Genomic DNA, 20,436 nt, shown 5'->3' on the forward strand with positions numbered 1-20,436 from the left:
ATTCCCTGCCTATAACTATCTTACAGTCTAGAGGGGAATAGACATTAATATGAATAATTATAATCTCTGCTTACTTATAAAACCACTGTTTCTGATCCAATAATCTTGAATCTACCCCAGAGCTTAGTGCTTGGCAGATAGTAAAATCTTAACAAGCCTGAAGTTTGTTTTTTCTTTTTAATATTTGTTAAGTGCTTACTAATGGTTCAGGCATGAAACTAAGTGCTGGGGAGACATAAGGTAATGAGGTTGGACACAGTACCTGTCCTACATGGGGCTCACAGTCTTCACTCCCATTATACAGTTGAGGTAACGGAGGCACAGAGAAGTGAAATGACTTGCCCAAGGTCACACAGAAAGCAAATGGTGGAGCCGGGATTAGAAACCGTGTCCTTCTGAGGCCCAGGCCCATGTTCTATCCACTAGGCCACACTGCTCCTCAAGTTAACCTGCTTGCTTTCCTGGATTGATTGATTGATTGATTGATTGGTGACAGGATGGGGAAGCAGAAAAGGGGTCTGGAAAAGTTTGAGATGCTGCTCGCTAATTAAGTGGTTGTGTTGATAATAGAGGAAGGGGGTACGGTCCCCATTGGTGACAGCACCTTTCTTCCTCCCCATGGAAAGCACCCCGCTAAAAAAATGCACCACTGAAGGTACCCACAGAACCAGGGCGTGCCCGTGGGAGGTTTGTGTCAGCAACCCTTTTCCCGCTAGGTCCGGCTGAAGAAATACCTAAGGAGGGAGTCCAGTCAGGAAGGATGGGCAATAGATACAAAAAAAGGCCACAACTGGGTCAGAAACAAAGTCACTGCAACCAACCGGTTTCCTATTTCTTATTCCAGAAAACCCGGCATTTCCAAACTGTGGTCCAGAAAAGCATTCCGACAGTCCATATTGTCCCACCTCACCAGTCATCTGGGGCTGGTTCTCTCAATCAATCAATCAATCACTTAATCGGTCAGTGATGTTTATTGAGCACCTACTGGTGCAGAGTACTTTATTAAGCCTTTGACCTGCTCTTCTAAGATAGACAACCGAAGTCAATGATAGTGGGAGGGAGGCAATCTTCAGGGGACTGACTGTCCTCTCCCAAGAGCTTAGTACAGTACGTTGCACCCAGTAAACCCTCCATAAATACCATCGATTGATTTTAGCTTGAAAGTTTCCTGAGAATGGCCTGCACGATCTGTGTTAGCAGCAGCATATCCCAGTTTCACTCCAAATATACACATAGTCCTTAAAATAATTTCAATCACTTTGATGTGAACTTTGAGAAAATCCTCGGAGCGATCTTGTATCAATCACCTCTGGGGCTAACTAAATTTTAGGCTAAGTCAAATCGATGAGCACTTACTGTGTGCAGAGCATTGTACTGTGCATTTGGGAGAGTACAAGAGAAGCGGCGTGGCCAAGAGGATAGCCAATACCCCAATTATTATTATTACAGTGAAACGGAGCGGGTAGGCACGTTCCCTGCCCACAACGAGCCTTCAGTCTAGGGACGAGCCGAAGACATTGAGGAGACAGGGCAGGGCCTTAAATAGAGGGGATGATGACGGTGACGATTGAGTTGCGCTCAGTTGTAGCAAACTTGTGACATCAGACAAAGATAATTACTGGGGAAGCTTGATGTCGCTAAGTTACTCATTGCTGAGTGACTGTGAGTAAACACAGTCCTCTCCGATCATCTGATAATCGGGATCGATGATAATGGCCTAGCTTTCATGCGGCAGAGAGACTGACAGACAAGCAATGGAAGGTGTTCGGGAAACGTGACAGACGGGCTAAAAAATGTTAATGAGAGCTCTCAGATGGAATTCCCTTCTTCTGCCAGATTCTCTTCCAGCCCCGAGTCACCTGAACGAGGTGGTTCTCCATTTCTCAGCCAGCTCTGCAGGCTTTCACCTCATAGTTATTACGGTTTCATTTGGCATCTCTCAAAGGTTCTCTGTCAGCCCTTCTGCTGCTCTGACACTCACTGTGAGGTAAGTGTGTTTGACCTTGGGCTTCGTCTATATGATTAACACTGTTTTGATACAGTGGTTTCCCTTAGGGTTAATGACCAAAATGAGGCGTTATTAGCACCAGGACACCTAACGTCTGATTTCTTGAACGTGGACTGTGAATTAAAGCAGCTTCGGAAGAAAAACCTATCAAGACGGTACAGTTTCACTGTCATGGAGAACTGGGCATATGAGTTCAAGGATGCCAGCTCCACAGGGAGAGAGGGCCCATTACTCTCAAGATATAGTCTTATTTTGGGATCACTGATGTAGCTTTTGTTAAATAATTGGGGGGTGACAGCATGTAATTGGAATTGACAATGTTTCATGATTGAAAAAAAGAATCCCAATGTGTTAAAATTCTGCATTTGTTCGTCAGTGCAGACAGTCCTCCATTTACAACACAATTGGTTCCTGAAACTGCGCCTTCATTTGGAAACGATTTTCTTATAGGAACAATGTTATAAATGGCGGATCAGTTCTTGAATTGAGGCCGGATACTCTATTTTTACCAAAATTACCCAGAATTGTGTACTCGGTCAATTACGGCTGAGTAATGTGGCTTCGGTAATGCATTTATATTGAGTCAGAGAAGATCCACAATAGTCTTCACTTCAACGGAAGTAAAACAGGTCCGTTGGCTCTCTCCCTGTCAAACTGTCCAGCAGTGCCCCCTCCCCTTCACATCCTTCACAATTTTATAAAACGTAATCCTGTCCTCCCTCAGCCTTCTTCGTTCCAGGCTGGACTCCCAATCTTCTCAGTCTGTCTTCATTCGGAAGTGACACCGTCCAGTTGATTATCAGTTCAACAAACACCTCCTAAGCCCTTTGAATATGTGGAATACAGTTCTACGTGTTGGGAGTGGACAAGGTTATTTTTTAAGACTCGGGGCCGGGTTCACAAGGGGTTTGCAGAGGGATAGTGGGGGAGGGCAATGGAAACATTGGTGGTCGCTCTTTTCTGAACCCGCTCCAGCTCTATCACGTCTTTCCGAAAACAGACTGGTGAGAACTGCGTGTGCTATAAGCATAATTTGGGATACAACCACCCCAACAGTACGCTCAGCCGGGGAGATACGGTGTGTAGGGATGGATACCTTACCCCATTCATTTGCCCGACCAGCCCTGCATCCCGGCTAAGATCTACAGGTGAGTAAATCCATCCCCCACCCCTCCCCCGATCAGTTCATCCTTCCATTAGTCGATGGTACTTTTTGAGTGCTTACTGTGAGCAGATCACTGGGCTAAGCACTTGGGAGAGTATAATACAATAGCAAGAGTAGACACGATCCTTGCCATCAGGGAGTTTGCAGATCAGTGGGAGATTAAGCGATCAATTTAGAGATTATATAGTTGAACTTCAAATTTGAAGATGACACCAATGATGGTGAAATTCACCCATGACTGCGTGTGTGGTTATAAAGGCCAAGTTAGGACCCACGGTTCCAGCCACATTATGCACACTAAAAGATCATCCCCCGTTGTATTGTCATGTTTAACATTCGCAGCACCTGTCTCTGGTCCCCTCCCCATCGTCCCTACTCCCTCCCTCTGCTCTACTCCTCTCCGCACCCCACAGCACGTGTGTACAGATGTACATATTTATTATTTTATTATTCTATTTATTTTATTAATGATGTGTATAGATCTATAATTCTATTTATTTCTACTGACGCTATTGATGCCTGCCTACTTGTTTTGTTTTGTTGTCTGTCTCCCCGCTTCTAGACTGTGAGCCCGTTGTTGGGTAGGGATTGTCTCTCTCCGTTGCCGAATTGTACTTTCCAAGCACTTACTACAGTGCTCTGCACAGAGTAAGCGCTCAGTAAATACGATTGAATGAATGAATGGTCTACCGGCCCTCTAGACTGTACACTCATTGAGGACAGGGAAGGTTTCTACCAACTCTTTTGAACTATACTCTTCCGAGTGCTTAGTTAAGAGCATAATAAATACCACTCATTGATTGATTGGTTTCTCTTTTGCCTTCTTGCTCTCTTGTCCCTTCCAAAGCTTGTGCTCAAAAAAACCCAAAAAACCCTCTTTTCCTGATGGCAGGATGCCGTGCTCTGCCATCCTCAACAGTTGACGCCCACTACTTCTGAGGCAGGTTTTCTTTTACTGTATCCTTAAAATCTGGAGATTAAGCAACCACTGAATGGCTCTTTGAGACAATTCTGCCCACAGTTTGTGTCAGATTTTCAAGGCGTTCAACAGACCCCCGAGCAGATAACTAAAGAGACTGTTAAACTGCGGAAGAAATTTAATTTTGAAATAGATGATACAGACGTTAATGAGTTCACTCTATCTCGTGCAGAGGAATTATTGTCTGACGAGGGCCTCACTGAACTTCTTCAATCCACTGCTTCATTGAAAATACTAAAACAGATGAAGAAGAATCAATCAATTCATCCTTTCAATAGTATTTATTGGGCGCTTACTATGTGCAGAGCACTGTACTAAGCGCTTGGAATGTACAATTCGGCAACCGATAGAGACAATCCCTGCCCCATGACGGGCTCACAGTCTAATCGGGGGAGACAGACGGACAAGAACAAGACAACATAATCATGATAAATAGAATCAAGGGGATGTCAATCAAGAGTATTTCACTGAGTGTCTACTGTTTGCAGAACACTCTACTGCACAATCGGCAGAGTACAAAACAAGTTCTAGGCCTGCCCTCAAGGGGCTTGCAATCCTGCTGGGTAGTGCAGCCATATAAAGTTATGGTTTTTCTACTGGGAGCTAAAATCCTAGTATTTAGAAAGTCTTACATCAATTCTCAAGCAAGTGGATGAATTTACAAATATAATTTTATTTTGAGGAATGGCTGTATTCGAAGTATGGCTTTTTTTAATCATGGTAACATTTTTGTTCTCTGTTCCTTCCTAGTGATGCCCAACGAGCCAATGATTAGGAAATAAGGAGCCTGGAACATGGCTATTCCTGAAGATTTCTCAAATACTAGATTAAAGAACTAGTCGATTAAAACAATGACATAAATAATTAAACAATCCTATATTAGGGTGGCCAGCAACGTTATGCCAAAAGGTCAGACCCTGAGATTCACCTGATGTCACATGCATCACGCTGGCAGGCAGCGTGATGTCATGACATCATCTGGATGGCATCTTTGCAGAAGTTCACCTAATTTGGCTGGAATTTAGAGTGTTTCTTTAGTGTACCCTGACCTTTCCACTTGCTCCAGAGACATCGTGTTCCTCTCGCAGGTCCACGTAAACTCGAATGTTGGGTCCGGGCCACACAACTTGGCTGCAGGAGCTCTGGAGGAGGGAGGCTGCACACTAAAAATGAGAAAAAAGCAGACATGGAAGCAGCCGGTATCGTATCTGTACCAAACCGAGGACAGATCGGCGGAAAACCCTCTTGTCCACTGAAAAATCAGACGAATGACCATCCTACCCTTTGTTCTTGGAAAACCCAACCCGGGTCGAGAAAAAGGTGCTAAGGAACTGTTAGACTCAGTGACTAAAGGGGAGACACTGGATATGGGTGGAACTTCCTTTTTTGTGGCTCCACATTTGGGTGGTTTGCAGTTCCCTAAAAACAGAGACAAAAATGAGGTCAGACAATTCCTCCTCAGCCCAATGATGGTACTCTGTGATTTCTTCAGGTCACAAAATGATCTGGGTCACGGTGACCCCGTTCAGTGTCTGATTCAATGCTGCTCTTCGCTTGTTTTCCAGCATTCCTTCCTCTCCTACTCTTCAGCTGCAAAATCCCATGTTTCCTTGTGTCTCTTCACACTTGGCCTCTCATGCCCTTCGTCCTCTGATAAGAACCTCTCCATCTCCACTTCCACCCACCTCGCTCTCCTACCCCAGACCTAGATGATCACCCACCTCTGCCCCAACAGTTTGACTAATGGGGGAAAACCACTTTGGGAAACCTGAGGTGGCAAGTGGGTGGACAAACCGGGCATCAGGGGACCCGAGGATCTGAAAGGTTCCTAAATAACAATGGTATTTGTTAAGCACTTACTAGGTAATAATAATAATGCTGGTATTTGTTAAGCGCTTACTATGTGCCAAGCACAGTTCTAAGCGGTGGGGTAGATACAAGACAATCAGGTTGTCCCACGTGGGGCTCATAGTCATTAATCCCCAATTTACAGATGAGGTCACTGAGGCCCAGAGAAGGGAAGTGACTTGCCCAAGGTCACACAGCAGACATGGGAGGGAGCTGGGATTAGAACCCATGCCCTTCTGAGTCTCAGGCCCAGGCTCTTTCCACTAAGCCACGCTGCTTCTACTGTATGCCAAGCACTGTACTAAAGCCTGGGTTGGATGCAAGGTAATCAGTCACACTTGATGCCACACAAGGGCTCACAGTCTAGGTTAGGTAGGAGAACAGGTATTTAATTCCCCATTTTACAGATGAGGAAACTGAAGTACAGAGAAATTTTTTTAATGGCATTTGTTAATAGCTTACTATGGGCCAGGCACTCTTCTAAGCACTGGTATATACACAAGATAACCGGGTTGGATGCAGTCCCTGTCCCCATAGGGCTCACAATCTCAATCCTCCCCTGTTCTCTCCCCTACCCTTCAGGCTCGTATCTCCTCCTGCCTCCAGGACGACTCCACCTGGATGTCTGCCCGCCACCTAAAACTCAACGTGTCCAAAACCGAGCTCCTCATCTTCCCTCCCAAGCCCTGTCCTCTTCCTGTCTTCCCCGTCACTGTGGACTGTACGACCATCCTTCCCGTCTCACAGGCCCGCAACCTCGCTGTCATCCTTGACTCAGCTCTCTCATTCACCCCACACATCCAATCCGTCACCAAGGCCTGCCGGTCTCACCTTTACAATATCGCCAAGATCCACCCTTTCCTCTCCATCCAAACGGCTATCGTGCCGGTACAGGCTCTCATGATATCCCGGCTGGATTACTGTGTCAGCCTTCTCTCTGATCTCCCTTCCTCCCGTCTCTCCCCACTCCAGTCTGTTCTTCATTCCGCTGCCCGGATCATCTTCCTGCAGAAACGCTCTGGGCATGTCACTCCCCTCCTGAAAATCCTCCAGTGGTTCCCCATCAACCTCCGCATGAAAGAAAAATTTCCCACTCTGGGCTTCAAGGCTCTCCATCACCTTGCCCCCTCCTACCTCTCCTCCCTTCTCTCTTTCCACTGCCCACCCCGCACGCTCCGCTCCTCTGCCGCCCACCTCCTCACCGTCCCCCGTTCTCGCCTATCCCGCCGTCGACCTCTGGCCCACGTCCTCCCGCTGTCCCGGAACGCCCTCCCTCCTCACCTCTGCCAAATTAACTCTCCTCCCCTCTTCAAAGCCCTACTGAGAGCTCACCTCCTCCAAGAGGCCTTCCCAGACTGAGCTTCCCCTTTTCCCTTTACTCCTTCTCTGTTCCCCCTCTGCCCTCTGTTTCCTCCCCCTTCCCCCCTTCCCCTCCCCTCAGCTAAGCCCCCTTTCCCTCTGCTCCTTCCCCTCTCCCTTCCCCTCCCCTCAGCACTGTGCTCATCTGCATATATTTTTATTACTCTATTTATTTTGTTAATGAGGTGTACATTCCCTTGATTCTATTTATCGTGATTATGTTGTCTTGTTTTTGTCCGTCTGTCTCCCCCAATTAGATTGTGAGCCCATCAATGGGCAGGGCTTGTCTCTATCTGTTGCCGAATTGACCATTCCAAGCATTTAGTCCAGTGCTCTGCACATAGTAAGCGCTCAATAAATACTATTGAGTGAATGAATTTTACAGATGAAGTAACTGAGGCACAGGGAAGGGAAGTGGCTTCCCCACGGTGACCCGGCAGACAACCAGCAGTGGAGGGATTAGGGAAGCGGCATGGCGTAGTGGATAGAGCTCGGGCCTGGGAGTCAGAAGGTCGTGGGTGCTAATCCCGTCTCCGCCACATGTCTGCTGTGTGACCTTGGGCAGTCTTCTTCACTTCTCTGGGCCTCAGTCACCTCATCTGTAAAATGGGGATTGAAACTGGGAACCCCACTTGGGATGGGGTCCGTGCCCAACTAAGAGCACGGGCTTGGGAGTCAGAGGTCATGGGTTCGAATCCAGGCTCTGCCACTTGTCAGCTGTGTGACTGTGGGCAAGGCACTTAACTTCTCTGTGCCTCAGTTACCTCATCTGTAAAATGGGGATTAATTGTGAGCCTCAGGTGGGACAACCTGATTACCCTGTATCTACCCCAGCGCTTAGAACAGTGCTCTGCACATAGTAAGCGCTTAACAAATACCAACATTATTATTATTAAATTGCTTGTATCTACCCCGGAGCTTAGTACAGTGCTTGGCACGTAGTAAGTGTCTAAAACAGAGTTTGGCACATCGTAAGAGCTTAACAAATAACATCATCATCATTATTGTAAGCACTTAAGAAATACTATCATTATTATTATTATTACCCCAGGTCCTCTGGCTCCCAGGCTTCGACCAGGCCAGTCCTCTCTCCTGTCCCCCAACTTATTCGTGAGTTAGCGTGACTGACCCCTTCCCTCCCCATTGCCCTGACTCACCACTTTTGCTCTACCCTCCTCCCCGCCCCACAGCACTTGTGTATATAAGCACATATCTATAATTCTATTTATTTATAATAATGCCTGTTTACTAGTTCTGACGTGGCCATATATCTCTAATTCTATTTACTTATATTGATGCTCTTAATGCCTGTTTACTTGTTTTGATGTCTGTCTCCCCCGTTTTAAACTGTGAGCCCATTGTGGGCAGGGATTGTCTCTATTGATGAATAGTACTTTCCAAGCGCTTAGTCCTGTGCTCCGTACACAATAAGTGCTCAATAAATACGACTGAACAATAATAATAATGATAATGGTATTTGTTAAATGCTTGCTATGTGCCAAGCACTGTTCTAAGCACTGGGGTAGATACCAAGTCATTAGGTTGTCCCACGCGGGGCTCACAGTCTTAACCCCCCATTTGACAGATGAGGTCACTGAGGCACAGAGAAGTGAAGTGACGTGCCCAAAGTCACCAAGCTGACAAGTGGTGGAGCTGGGATTAGAACCCATGACGTCTGACTCCCAAGCCTGGGCTCTTTCCATTGAGCCTCGCCAAATGAATGAATGAGTGAGTGAGTGAGTTGGTGAATGAGTGACTGAGTGAATGAGCGAGCAAAAGGGTGAGTGAATGAGTGACTGAGTGAATGAGCCAGTGAGCGAGCAAATGAGTGTCTGAGTGAGTGAATGAGTGAGTGAGTGACTGAGTGAATGAGTGAGTGACTGAGTGAGTGAATGAGTGACTGAGTGAATGAGCCAGTGAGCGAGCAAATGAGTGAGTGACTGAGTGAGTGAATGAGTGAGTGACTGAGTGAATGAGTGAGTGACTGAGTGAATGAGTGACTGAGTGAGTGACTGAGTGAATGAGTGAATGAGTGAGTGAGTGAATGAGTGACTGAGTGAATGAGCCAGTGAGCGAGCAAACGAGTGAGTGACTGTGAGTGACTGAGTGAGTGACTGAGTGATGGAATGACTGAACGAGTGAGCGAGTGAATGAGTGAGTGAGTGAGCTAGTGACTGAGTGAATGAGCGAGTGAATGAGTGAGTGATTGAGGAGCGAATGAGCGACTGAGCGAGTGACTGAGTGAGGAAGCGAATGAGTGAGTGACTGAGTGAGTGAATGAGTGACTGAGTGAATGAGCCAGTGAGCGAGCAAATGAGTGAGTGACTGAGTGAGTGAATGAGAGAGTGAGTGACTGAGTGAATGAGTGAGTGAGTGACTGAGTGAATGAGTGACTGAGTGAGTGACTGAGTGAATGAGTGAGTGAGCAAAAGAGTGAGTGACTGAGTGACTGAGTGAATGAGCCAGTGAGCGAGCAAACGAGTGAGTGACTGTGAGTGACTGAGTGATGGAATGACTGAACGAGTGAGTGAGTGAATGAGTGAGTGAGTGAGCTAGTGACTGAGTGAATGAGCGAGCGAATGAGTGAATGAGCGAGTGAGTGAGTGAGCAAGCGAATGAGTGAGTGAATGAGCGACTGAGCGAGTGACTGAGTGAGGAAGCGAATGAGTGAGTGAATGAGCGAGTGAGTGACTGAGTGAATCAGTGAGTGAGCGAATGAGTGAGTGAATGAATGAATGACTGAGTGGATGAGTGAGTGAAGGAATGAGTGAATGAAGGAATGAGTGAATGAGTGAACGAATGAATGAGTGACTGAGTGGATGAGTGAACGAATGAGTGCGTGACTAAGTGACTGAACAAATGAGTGTACAAATGAGTGACTGAGTGGATGAGGGAGTGAACGAATGAATGAGGGCGTGAGTGAGTGACTAAACGAATGAGTGAACGAATGAATGAGTGACTGACTGAGTGGATGGGTGAGTGAATGAATGAGTGACTGAGGGAATGAATGAGTTAACGAACGAATGAATGAGTGACTGAGTGAATGAATGAGTGAGTGAACGAACGAATGAGTGACTGACTGAGTGGATGGGTGAGTGAACGAATGAATGAATGAATGAGTGAGTGACTGAGTGACTGACTGAGTGAACGAATGAATGAGTCGCTGGGCCGCGGCTCCCCGGCTTTGGAGGCGTTGTGTGGGACGGGGCTGCGGCCCCTTTAAGAGCGGGCCCCGCCCCCTCCCCCTCCCTTCCCTCCCCTCCCCGTGCGGGGCTTGGCCGGCCCCCTCCTCCTCCTCCTCTTCTCCTCCTCCTCTTCTCCTCCTCCTCCCGCTCCCCGGGCCGGCTCTGCCGTGGCTGTGGCGGGGTGGGGGCTGACAAGATGGCGGCCGGCGGGGCTGGTGCGGCGCCGCCCGACAGCCGCCTGCTGCCCTACGCGCTGCACAAGTGGAGCTCCTTCTCCTCCACCTACCTGCCCGAGTGAGTGCCCGGCCCCGGCCCCGGCCCCGGCCCCGGCCCGCGACGGCCCCGCACCGTCCGGGCAGGCCGCGGGGAGCGGGGGAGGGGAGGGGGCTGCGCGGCCTGCACGGCCTCCCCTCACCGGGGACCGCCGGAGGAGGAGGAAGGGCCGAGTGCGGGGATCCGGGGGCGGCGCGGGGGCGGCGGGCCCGCGGCGGGGGGGGGCGGGGGGGGAGGGGAGGGGCGCGGGCCGCGGGGCGCGCGCCAAGCCGGGGGGCCACTGCGCCTGCGCCACCCGCCGACCCACCGACCGCGCGAAGGTCAGCGGAGGCCGCGCGCCCTGCGGAGGGGGGAGGGGGGGCTTTGATTGACAGGCCCCGGCCGGCCAATCACCCCCCTCCTCCTCCTCCATCCGCCTCCCCATGGCCGCTTACTCTGCGCCAAGCGCCCTTAGCGTTATCATCATCATGTTGGTGTTCCTTAAGCGCTTACTAGGTGCCAGGCACTCTTCTAAGCGCTGGCGTTCAGTAGAAAGGGATCATGAGGTGGGTCATTAAGTAATCGTCAGGTTGGTGTTTCTTAAGCGCTTACTAGGTGCCAGGCCCTCTTCTCAGCGCTGGGGTTCAATAGAAAGAAATCATGAGGTGGGTCATAAAGTAACCGTCAGGTTGGTATTTCTTAAGGGCTTACTAGGTGCCAGGCACTCTTCTAAGCACTGGGGTTCAGTAGAAAGGGATCATGAGGTGGGTCATAAAGTAACCGTCAAGTTGGTGTTTCTTAAGGGCTTACTAGGTGCCAGGCACTCTTCTAAGCACTGGGGTTCAGTAGAAAGGGATCATGAGGTGGGTCATAAAGTAACCGTCAAGTTGGTGTTTCTTAAACACTTACTAAGGTGCCAGACACTCTTCTAAGCGTTGGGGTTCAGTTAGAAAGGGATCATGAGGTGGGTCATAAAGTAATCGTAAGGTTGGTATTTCTTAAGGGCTTACTAGGTGCCAGGCACTCTTCTAAGCGCTGGGGTTCAATAGAAATCATGAGGTTGGTCATAAAGTAACTGTAAGGTTGGTATTTCATAAGGGCTTTCTAGGTGCCAGGCCCTCTTCTAAGTGCTGGGGTTCAATGGAAAGGAATCATGAAGTTGGTCATAAAGTAACCATAAGGTTGGAATTTCATAAGGCCTTACTAGGTGCCAGGCACTCTTCTAAGCGCTGGGGTTCAATGGAAAGGAATCATGAGGTTGGTCATAAAGTAACCGTAAGGTTGGTATTTCATAAGGGTTTACTAGGTGCCAGGCACTCTTCGAAGTGCTGGGGTTCAGTAGAAAGGGATCGTGAGGTTGGTCATAAAGTAACCATAAGGTTGGTATTTCATAAGGGCTTACTAAGTGCCAAACCCTCTTCAAAGCACTGGGGTTCAATTGAAAGGAATCATGATGTCGGTGTTTCTTAAGCGCTTGTTAGGGGCCAAGCCCTCTTCCAAGCGCTGGGGTTCAACAGAAAGGAATCATGGGGTTGGTAATAAGGTAATCGTAAGGTTGATATTTCATAAGGGCTTACTGGGTGCCAGGCACTCTTATAAGCGCTGGGGTTCAGTAGAAAGGAATCATGAGGTTGGTGTTAAGCACTTATTAGGGGCCAAGCCGTCTTCCAAGCGTTGGGGTTCAATAGAAAGGAATCATGAGGTTGGTAATAAAGGAATCGTACGGTTGGTATTTCATAAGCGCTTACTAGGTGCCAGGCACTCTTCTAAGCGCTGGGTTTCAGTTGAAAGGAATCATGATGTTGGTGTTTCTTAAGCGCTTACTAGGTGCCAAGCAATCTTCTAAGTGTTGGAGTTCAATAGAAAGTAATCACGATGTTGGTATTTAATAAGCGCTTACTAGGTGCCAAGCCCTCTTCCAAGTGCTGGAGTTCAATAGAAAGTAATCATAATGTTGGTGTTTCTTAAGTGCTTACTAGGTGCCAAGCACTCTTCCAAGTGCTGGAGTTCAATAGAAAGCAATCGTAATGTTGGTATTTCTTAAGTGCTTACTAGCTGCCAAGCACTGTTATAAGCGTTGGGGTAGATACAAGGTAATCAGGTTGTCCCACACGGGGCTCACAGTCTTCATCCCCATTTGGCAGATGAGGTCATTGAGGCACAGAGAAGTTAAGTGACTGGGCCAAGGTCACACAACTGACAAGTGGCGGAGTCCAGGATTAGAACCCATGACCTCTGACTCGGAAGCCCATGTTATTTCCACTGAGCCACGCTGCTTCCCCAGTAATAATAATGGTGGTATTTGTTAAGCCCTTACTATGTGCCAAGCGCTGTTCTAAGCACTGGAGTAGATACAAGGTCATCAGGTTGTCCCATGTGGGGCTCACATTCCTAATCCCCATTTTACAGATGAGGTAACTGAGGCAGAGAGAGGTTAAGTGACTTGCCCAGAGTCTCACAGCTGATAAGTGGCAGAGCCGGGATTAGAACCCACGACCTCTGACTCCCAAGCCTGTGCTCTTTCCACTGAGCCACGTTGCTTCTCTGATCAGATTGTCCCACGTGGAACTCACAGTCTCCAGCCCCATTTTACAGAGGAGGTAACAGAGACACAGAGAAGTCAAGTGACTGGCCCAAGGGCACACAGCAGACACGTGGGGGAGCTGGGATTAGAACCCATGACCTCTGACTCCCAAGCCCGGGCTCCTGCCATTAGGCCACGCTGCTCCTCTTCCCAGCCACGCTCTTCCCAGCGCTGGGGGATACACATACGTGGGAAGCAGCGTGGCTCCCCCGTTTAGACTGCGAGCCCATCATTGGGCAGGGATTGTCTCTATCTGTTGCCCAATTGTACATTCCAAGCGCTTAGTACAGTGCTCTGCACATAGTAAGTGCTCAATAAATATGACTGAATGAATGAAAGAGCATGGGCTTGGGAGTCAGAGGACACGGGTTCTAATCCCGGCTCTGCCACTTATCTGCTGTGTGACCTTGGGCAAGCCGCAAAAGTTCTCTGTGCCTCAGTTACCTCACCTGGAAAATGGGGATTAAAACTGGGAGCCCCACGTGGGACAACCTGATTACCTTGTATTCACCCCAGTGCTTAGAACAGTGCTCGGCACATAGTAAGCGCTTAACAAATACCATCATTATTATTATTATTATTATTATTATTGTTATACAAGGTGATCAGGCTGGCCTAGGTGGGGCCCCCCAGTCGCCTTCCCCATTTTACAGACGAGGTCACCGAGGCCCAGAGAACTTCGGGCTGCTGGAAGGGGATTCATTCATTCAGTCGTGTGGGTTGAGCGCTTCCTGGGGTGCAGAGCACTGGATTAAGCGCTTGTAAAGGACAGTTGGGCAACAGAGAGAATCCCTGCCCAACAACGGGCTCACAGTCTAGATCATACTTGTTCAATCATATTGATTGAGCGCTTACTATGTGCAGAGGACTGGACTAAGCGCTTGGAATGGACAATTCGGCAACAGAGACCATCCCTGCCCAACAACGGGCTCACAGTCTAGATCGTATTTTTTCAGTATATCGATTGAGCGCTTCCTGGGTGCAGAGCACTGGACTAAGCGCTTGGAAGAGTACAGTTTGGCAACAGAGACAATCCCTGCCCAACAGTGGGCTCACAGTCCAGATCGTGTCTGTTCATTCAGTTGTATTTATTGAGCGCTTACTGTGTGCAGAGCACTGTACTAAGCGCTTGGGATTGCAATTTGTCAACAGATAGATACGATCCCTACCCAACAACAGGCTCACAGTCTAGATCTTATTTGTTCATCCAGTCGTATTGATTGAGCACTTACTGGGTGCAGAACACTGGACTGAGCGTGTGGGAGAGTGAAATTTGGCAACAGAGAGAGACAATCCCTCCCCAACAAGGGGCACACACTCTAGAAGCGGGGAGACAGACGTCTGCACCGGGCCTGGAACACCAAGCCTGGGTGGCGAGGAAGGCCCCGGGGGGAGGCCGGGGTGGGAAAGATAATCACCACAACATGGAGGGCATCATTCGTTCATTCAGTCGTATTTAAGGAGCACGTACTGTGTGCGGAGCGCTGTACTAAGCGCTTGGAAAGTACCATTCAGCAGTAGAGACAATCCCTGCCCACGCCAGGCTTACAATCTGGAGGGACTTGGACTCACCGTTCTGTTCAACGCCTTCGTGGAGCGCTTACTGTGCGTGGGGCACTGTACTAAGCGCTTGGAAAGCACCATTCAGCAATAGAGACAATCCCTGCCCACAATGGGCTTATAGCCTAGAGGGACCTGGACTTCACCCTTCTGTTCATCGCCTTCATGGAGCGCTTACTGTGCGCAGAGCATTGTACTAAGTGACTGGGAGTCTACACTAGAACGGTTGGGAGGCACGTTCCTTGCCCACAGCGTGTGTTTGGTGCTTCATGTCACTTCCCTTTACACCACCGCTAGATTGGAATAATAATAATGGTATTGGTTAAGCAAAGCACTTACTATGTGCCAAGCACTGGGTTAAATACAGGGTAATCAGGTTGTCCCACGTGGGGCTTACGGTCTTCATCCCCATTTGATGGATGAGGTAATTGAGGCACAGAGAATCAATAATAAAATGATGATGGTATTTGTTAAGCGCTTACTATGGGCCAGGCACTTTACTAAGCGCTGGCGTGGATACAAGCAAATTCAGTTGAACACGGTCCCTGTCCCTTGTAAGACTCAGTCTCAATCCCCCTTTTACATATGAGGTAACTGAGGCACAGAGAAGTTAAGTGGCTTGCCCAAGGTCACACAGCAGACAGTGGCGGAAGCGGGATTAGAACCCACTTCCTCTGACTCCCAAGCCTGTGCTCTTTCCACTGAGCCACGCTCACAGCAGGAATTGTGACTCTATTGTACCTTCCTGAGCTCCCAGACCAGTACTTTCTCTTGCAAGGAAATAAGGGGAACGTAGCCTAGGCCCATTTGACAACAAAACACTGGAGGATCCAGGACAGATTTTGTACATCCAGACCGTAATCTCGTCGTGGGCAAGGATTGTGTCTGTTGATTCTTCTAGCGTACTCTCGCAAACACTTAGTACAGCAGTGTGGCTCAGTGGATAGAGCCCGGGCTTGGGAGTCAGAGGTCATGGGTTCAAATCCCAGCTCAGCCACTTGTCAGCTGTGTGACTGTGGGCAAATCACTTCACTTCTCTGTGCCTGTTACCTCATCTGTAAAATGGGGATTAAGACTGTGAGCCTCAAGTGGGACAACCTGATTACCCCGTAAATCTACCCTAGCGCTTAGAACAGTGCTTGCACATAGTAAGCGCTTAACAAATACCCACATTATTATTATTACAGTGCTTGGCACGCAGTAAGCACTTGGTAAATACGGTTGAATGAAGGAATGCTAGTGTTCTCAAGTCAGAGAGCTGCTCCCAATCAGTAGTACTTGAGTGTTTACCGGGTGCCGAGCGCTGTACTAAGCACTCGGGCGAATACGGTAAAATGGACGTGATTCTTTCAAAGAGCTTACAGTTGATGGCCCGAGGTTGGGTTTGGCTGGGTGGGGTCAACAATGTGGCTTCACCTGAGGTCCAGGCCGTGTTCTCGGCAGAGCCCAAACGTTTGTGTTCTGCACACAGTCAGCGCTTAAATACTGGTCTGGTTTTGGAGATGAGGCCATCCTAGCCTTGAGTGGGAATTGGACTGGGATGCTACTGTGTTCTGATTCCAGCCAGCCCTATCCCTGAATTTCTGGAGGGCTGTGGTCTACCTCAGGGTTGCTGTGTCTTCCCAACCCTGCACCCGAACTGTGGCTTAGTCCTGAGCTAAGCGTGGTGACTGATTTGATTGCCTTGCTCCAAACTATTGGTCCTGGAGGGTTTGACCTTCTGAACCTTGCTTCTTGCTAACCCTTCAAACGGTGCTGCCTCTAAGCTGAGCCCCGGGCCTCAGTTTCCCCATCTGTAAAATGGAGCTAATAATGTCACAAACAGGTTGATGGGGATAAATGGAATATTACATATGAAGTTGATTTTCCTTTTAGAGGAAGGAAGGTGAGCTGAAAACTCAAGGTGGTATTTCCTTCACTGGGAAGGCAGTCACTTGTAAGCAGTTGCTAAAACAAGCAGCATTTGAAATAGTGCCAGAACTGATTTTTTTCCCCGGGATTTAGTCGTATTCTAGTTTTGCCTCCCAAATGCTTATTTGATGACTCAAATGCTGAGGAGAATCTTTGAAAGCATCTGCAATCATGTTTTGTCTTCCTGAATGGTTTGACATTCCCAGGATGAATATGTATGTACTTGAAGGACAAGAGCTTCTTAAATAATTTGGAAGACAAACTCCAGGAAAGATTTTTATAAAAGTATTGTTCTTTTCTTAATACAACTTGGGCCTAAATGTAGGGGGTGTCATCTCCCTTTTCACCAATGGTGACCAGAAGCAAAAATATTTTTCTATATATTCAGTTGTACTGAGGGCTTACTGTGCGCAGAGGAATGTACTAAGCGCTTAGCACTGTCTGCTAGTGAATCGTTATTTTGAACATTAATTATTGAAGGTGATCAAGTCATTTTTTAGCAGAAAAAGGGAGAGGAAGTGGAAAGCAGAAGGAGTTTTCTGCTTGCTTTCACTCCCCCCATCCTCTCACCTCCCCAAATTCTGGGCAGAACGTGGCATGAACTAAGCTCTTGGAGTCGTGGGGGTCTTAGATTTTATCAGTGTCAACATGGCTTTCACTGATATCCAGTTTCCTTTTCCTCCTTATCAAATGCTGACAGTTGCAGTGGGTTTTATTTTATTTCACTCGTTTGGCGATGGGTAATTGTGTTTTGGTTTTTCCATTGAAATTCTCATAAATACTTGGACTTTAGAGCTAGTAGTTTTGCGCCTTGAAGAGCACCCCTTCTTATTAAGAAGACCAGTTCCATAGTTGTGACAGTTTAGTTCTAGACTGAAGAATTTTAACCATTTAATAGAAGTCCAAAACCTTTGAAACCAGAGAGGCTCTTCAGATTTTGTTTTAGTGATAGGCCCTGAACAAAGGTGTAAAACCTTTCTTTAATGATCAGGTATGCTACTTAGTGTAGAAAAGAGAGATTTGCCATTTGTGGGGTAGTTTAATTATGTATTTCTTTAGCTCCTATTGCTAAAGAATGCCTGGGCTGTGGGGCAGAGAGGTTTATTGCTGTTGGCCACCAGATTCTTATCTGATGAAACCTCTGGACCATTAGGGTAGATATACCCTGCCCAGAAAATGTATCTTTTGAACCCGATTGTTGGCTGTGGATGTTTGTAAACATGAAGTAGTTTAAATCAAACCAGAAGTTAAATCCACACAGCTTTGGGACTGTTTACCCAAGAAGTAAACAGAGGGCTGTTGTTTATTTTGTGGGAACACTGGGCTTTGGCCTGTTTTTAAGACATGTAATTGATCAAGGTTTTCCCTATTAAGGGGTTGTGCCCAAATGAGGGAATAGGACATTCAGCTACATCCCTTTCAAAGGTACAGATACAAGGTCCTTCCTGCCGGAAATTTAAAAGATGAGGTGAAAAGGTGGGAAGTCATGTGCTCCTTTGCAACTTGCTCTTTGAAGACCAGACCCCGAGAACTCAATTGAACCAACTTCCCAGAGTGAAGATACTGTGCGCAGAGTATATTTTGTCCCTGATTCTTATCGTGAGCCAGTAAGGAAACACGCTTTATAGGCCGAGATTCTGAGGTGGGGTATGTTGGGAGAATGGCAGTTTGGCTTGCTGGAGATTATAGAGATCTTTTTGGAATTTAATATTGCTATACCCTTGACTCCATTTGTTTCACTCTCTAGTAAACCCAGACAATTGCTTCTCTAAACAAGTAGGGCCTCAAGTTTTGGTCTAACTCAACGGTCTGGGTTACCTTTCAGAATTGCCCAGTCCAATTAGGGTATGGAGAAAGTTACAGTGATGGGATAGTGGAGCAGTTAGTTGGGTCCTGTAATCGTCTGGTCTGGAGTTGGCACTGCAGAAACCCTGCCAAGAGGGATTACTAGCCAGATTTCCAGTGCAGATTGGCACTGAAATCAGTCAAATCTAAGAGTTCAGATTCCCCATCACCTTCCAGTGCATTCAGGAGAATCCCTCCATTCCCATTCTGCCCAACACGTGAGTTAGAATGAGCCTTTCGTTCAGTTGCGTATATGAGGGAGGGAGAGAGAAGAAGCAGAGCACCACAGAGGATGGACCTTGGGGGAAAGAGGAGAGAATTTTCTTACATCTTGGATTGTTTTTTTACACCAATCTGTTGGTAATTGGAATTAGTTGCTTTTGTCTGCCTGTATCTGTGTTCTGGTGATGTGTGGACTCGAGCTTATTGTCACTGCAATTTGACATTACCCACACACATATATGTACATGCGTATATGTTTATATATTTCATGGTACTTGCTAAACGCTTACCATATCCCAAGCACTGTCCTAAGCACTAGGGTAGATACATGATAATTAAGTTTGTCACACTCCCTGTCCCACATGGAGCTCACAGTCTAGAAGGGCTTAATCCCTATTCAGTACATGAAGTAACTGAGGTGCAGATAAATGAAATGATATGCCCAAGGTGTCACAGCAGACAAAAGTGGTTGAGTCAGGATTAGAACCCAGGACCTCTGACTCCCAGGCCGGTGCTCTTTTCTCTAAGCTGTGCTGCATCTCGTTACTGCCGTCCCCTTATCCAAGTAACTTTAGGATTCCCTGGTTGTTAATGTGTAGAAATAGATAGCTTTTTCATTGATTTCAAAGCTTTATTTCAACACCTCAAACATTTATTTGTTTCCTCGATTATCAGATTTGAAATCCTTAAAGCATTGGAACCGTGGAAGGATTTTCTTACCTGGCCTGGAGCAATAAAAGGGATTAAGTGTTTTAAACAAGTTATGATGTAGGGAAAAAACAAAAAAAATTGAATTCTGTGTTAAATAACATTTTGTATTTAAAAATACCTTTCTTTAAAGATTTTTATAATACTCTGTGGGTATAAATCTAATCCATTTTCCTTGTACTGCTCTAAGCACTTTAAGAGCAAGTATGGTGTCTTCATTACTATTTTTGAAATTCCTTTTGGAATTTAGGTCTGGAGCCACTTCAAAGTAGACATCAGTAAATACTTTTGATGACGATGACGACTAAGGATAGAAGGTAAAGACAGGAAAATTCTGCCATTTTACAGATACTGAGATTGGGTCAAAGACTGAGTAACCTGTCCAACATGAGATGTGAAATTGAGAGAGCCAGAATTTCAAACCCCCTCGCCCCCCCGAACTCGCAGCCCTCTCCTCAGTCAACTAGGCCCGGCTCTTTCTCTTGTGACTGCAGTCGTGTGATTTCTGAACAGGCAGAATCTGTTCTGTCCTTGGTCAAAGTTTCTTCTCTCCCCACTCTTGGGCAGAGTGCTTATTTGTAGGTTGGCTGAATGCCCTCTTCTTTGGAGTTGGATACATTTCACTGGTGCTGTGTGTGTGTATCATTTTGGAACGTGATTTTGGAACTTTTGGAATGATAGCTGCATAAAAATAAAATGTTCTTTTCACGTACATTGGGCATATCCAGTGGGTAGGATCTGGCAAGAAAATTAGATGGACAACTCTTTGGAGAAGGGAACACAATTCTCAACTTCCTCATATAAAATGCT

General features: G+C 47.3%; 1 protein-coding gene and 1 long non-coding RNA gene across 4 annotated transcripts in view; one reads left to right on the plus strand and one right to left on the minus strand.

Moving 5' to 3' along the window:
- Positions 1–4,252: 4,252 nt before the first annotated feature.
- LOC107548039 lies at positions 4,253–10,869 on the minus strand. 3 transcript variants are annotated; one of them, XR_003762374.2, is made up of 3 exons: positions 10,831–10,869; positions 5,202–5,315; positions 4,253–4,386 (listed from the first exon to the last, which is right to left on the minus strand). It is a non-coding gene; the product is annotated as an uncharacterized LOC107548039 (long non-coding RNA). The 3 variants fall into 3 exon arrangements; XR_001604409.2 differs by lacking the exon at positions 10,831–10,869 and adding an exon at positions 6,832–6,870; XR_003762375.2 differs by lacking the exon at positions 10,831–10,869 and adding an exon at positions 5,434–5,518.
- Positions 10,706–20,436, plus strand: part of MKLN1 (muskelin 1) — a 191,490-nt gene continuing 181,759 nt past the window's right edge. The window contains exon 1 of the mRNA XM_029073153.1: positions 10,706–10,838. Within this exon, the coding sequence (XP_028928986.1) occupies positions 10,741–10,838 (98 nt within the window). The 5' untranslated portion in view covers positions 10,706–10,740. The remainder of the gene's footprint in view (positions 10,839–20,436) is intronic.

The sequence above is a fragment of the Ornithorhynchus anatinus genome, chromosome 10 (assembly GCF_004115215.2).
Source record: "Ornithorhynchus anatinus isolate Pmale09 chromosome 10, mOrnAna1.pri.v4, whole genome shotgun sequence".
Taxonomy (NCBI): Eukaryota; Metazoa; Chordata; class Mammalia; order Monotremata; family Ornithorhynchidae; genus Ornithorhynchus; species Ornithorhynchus anatinus.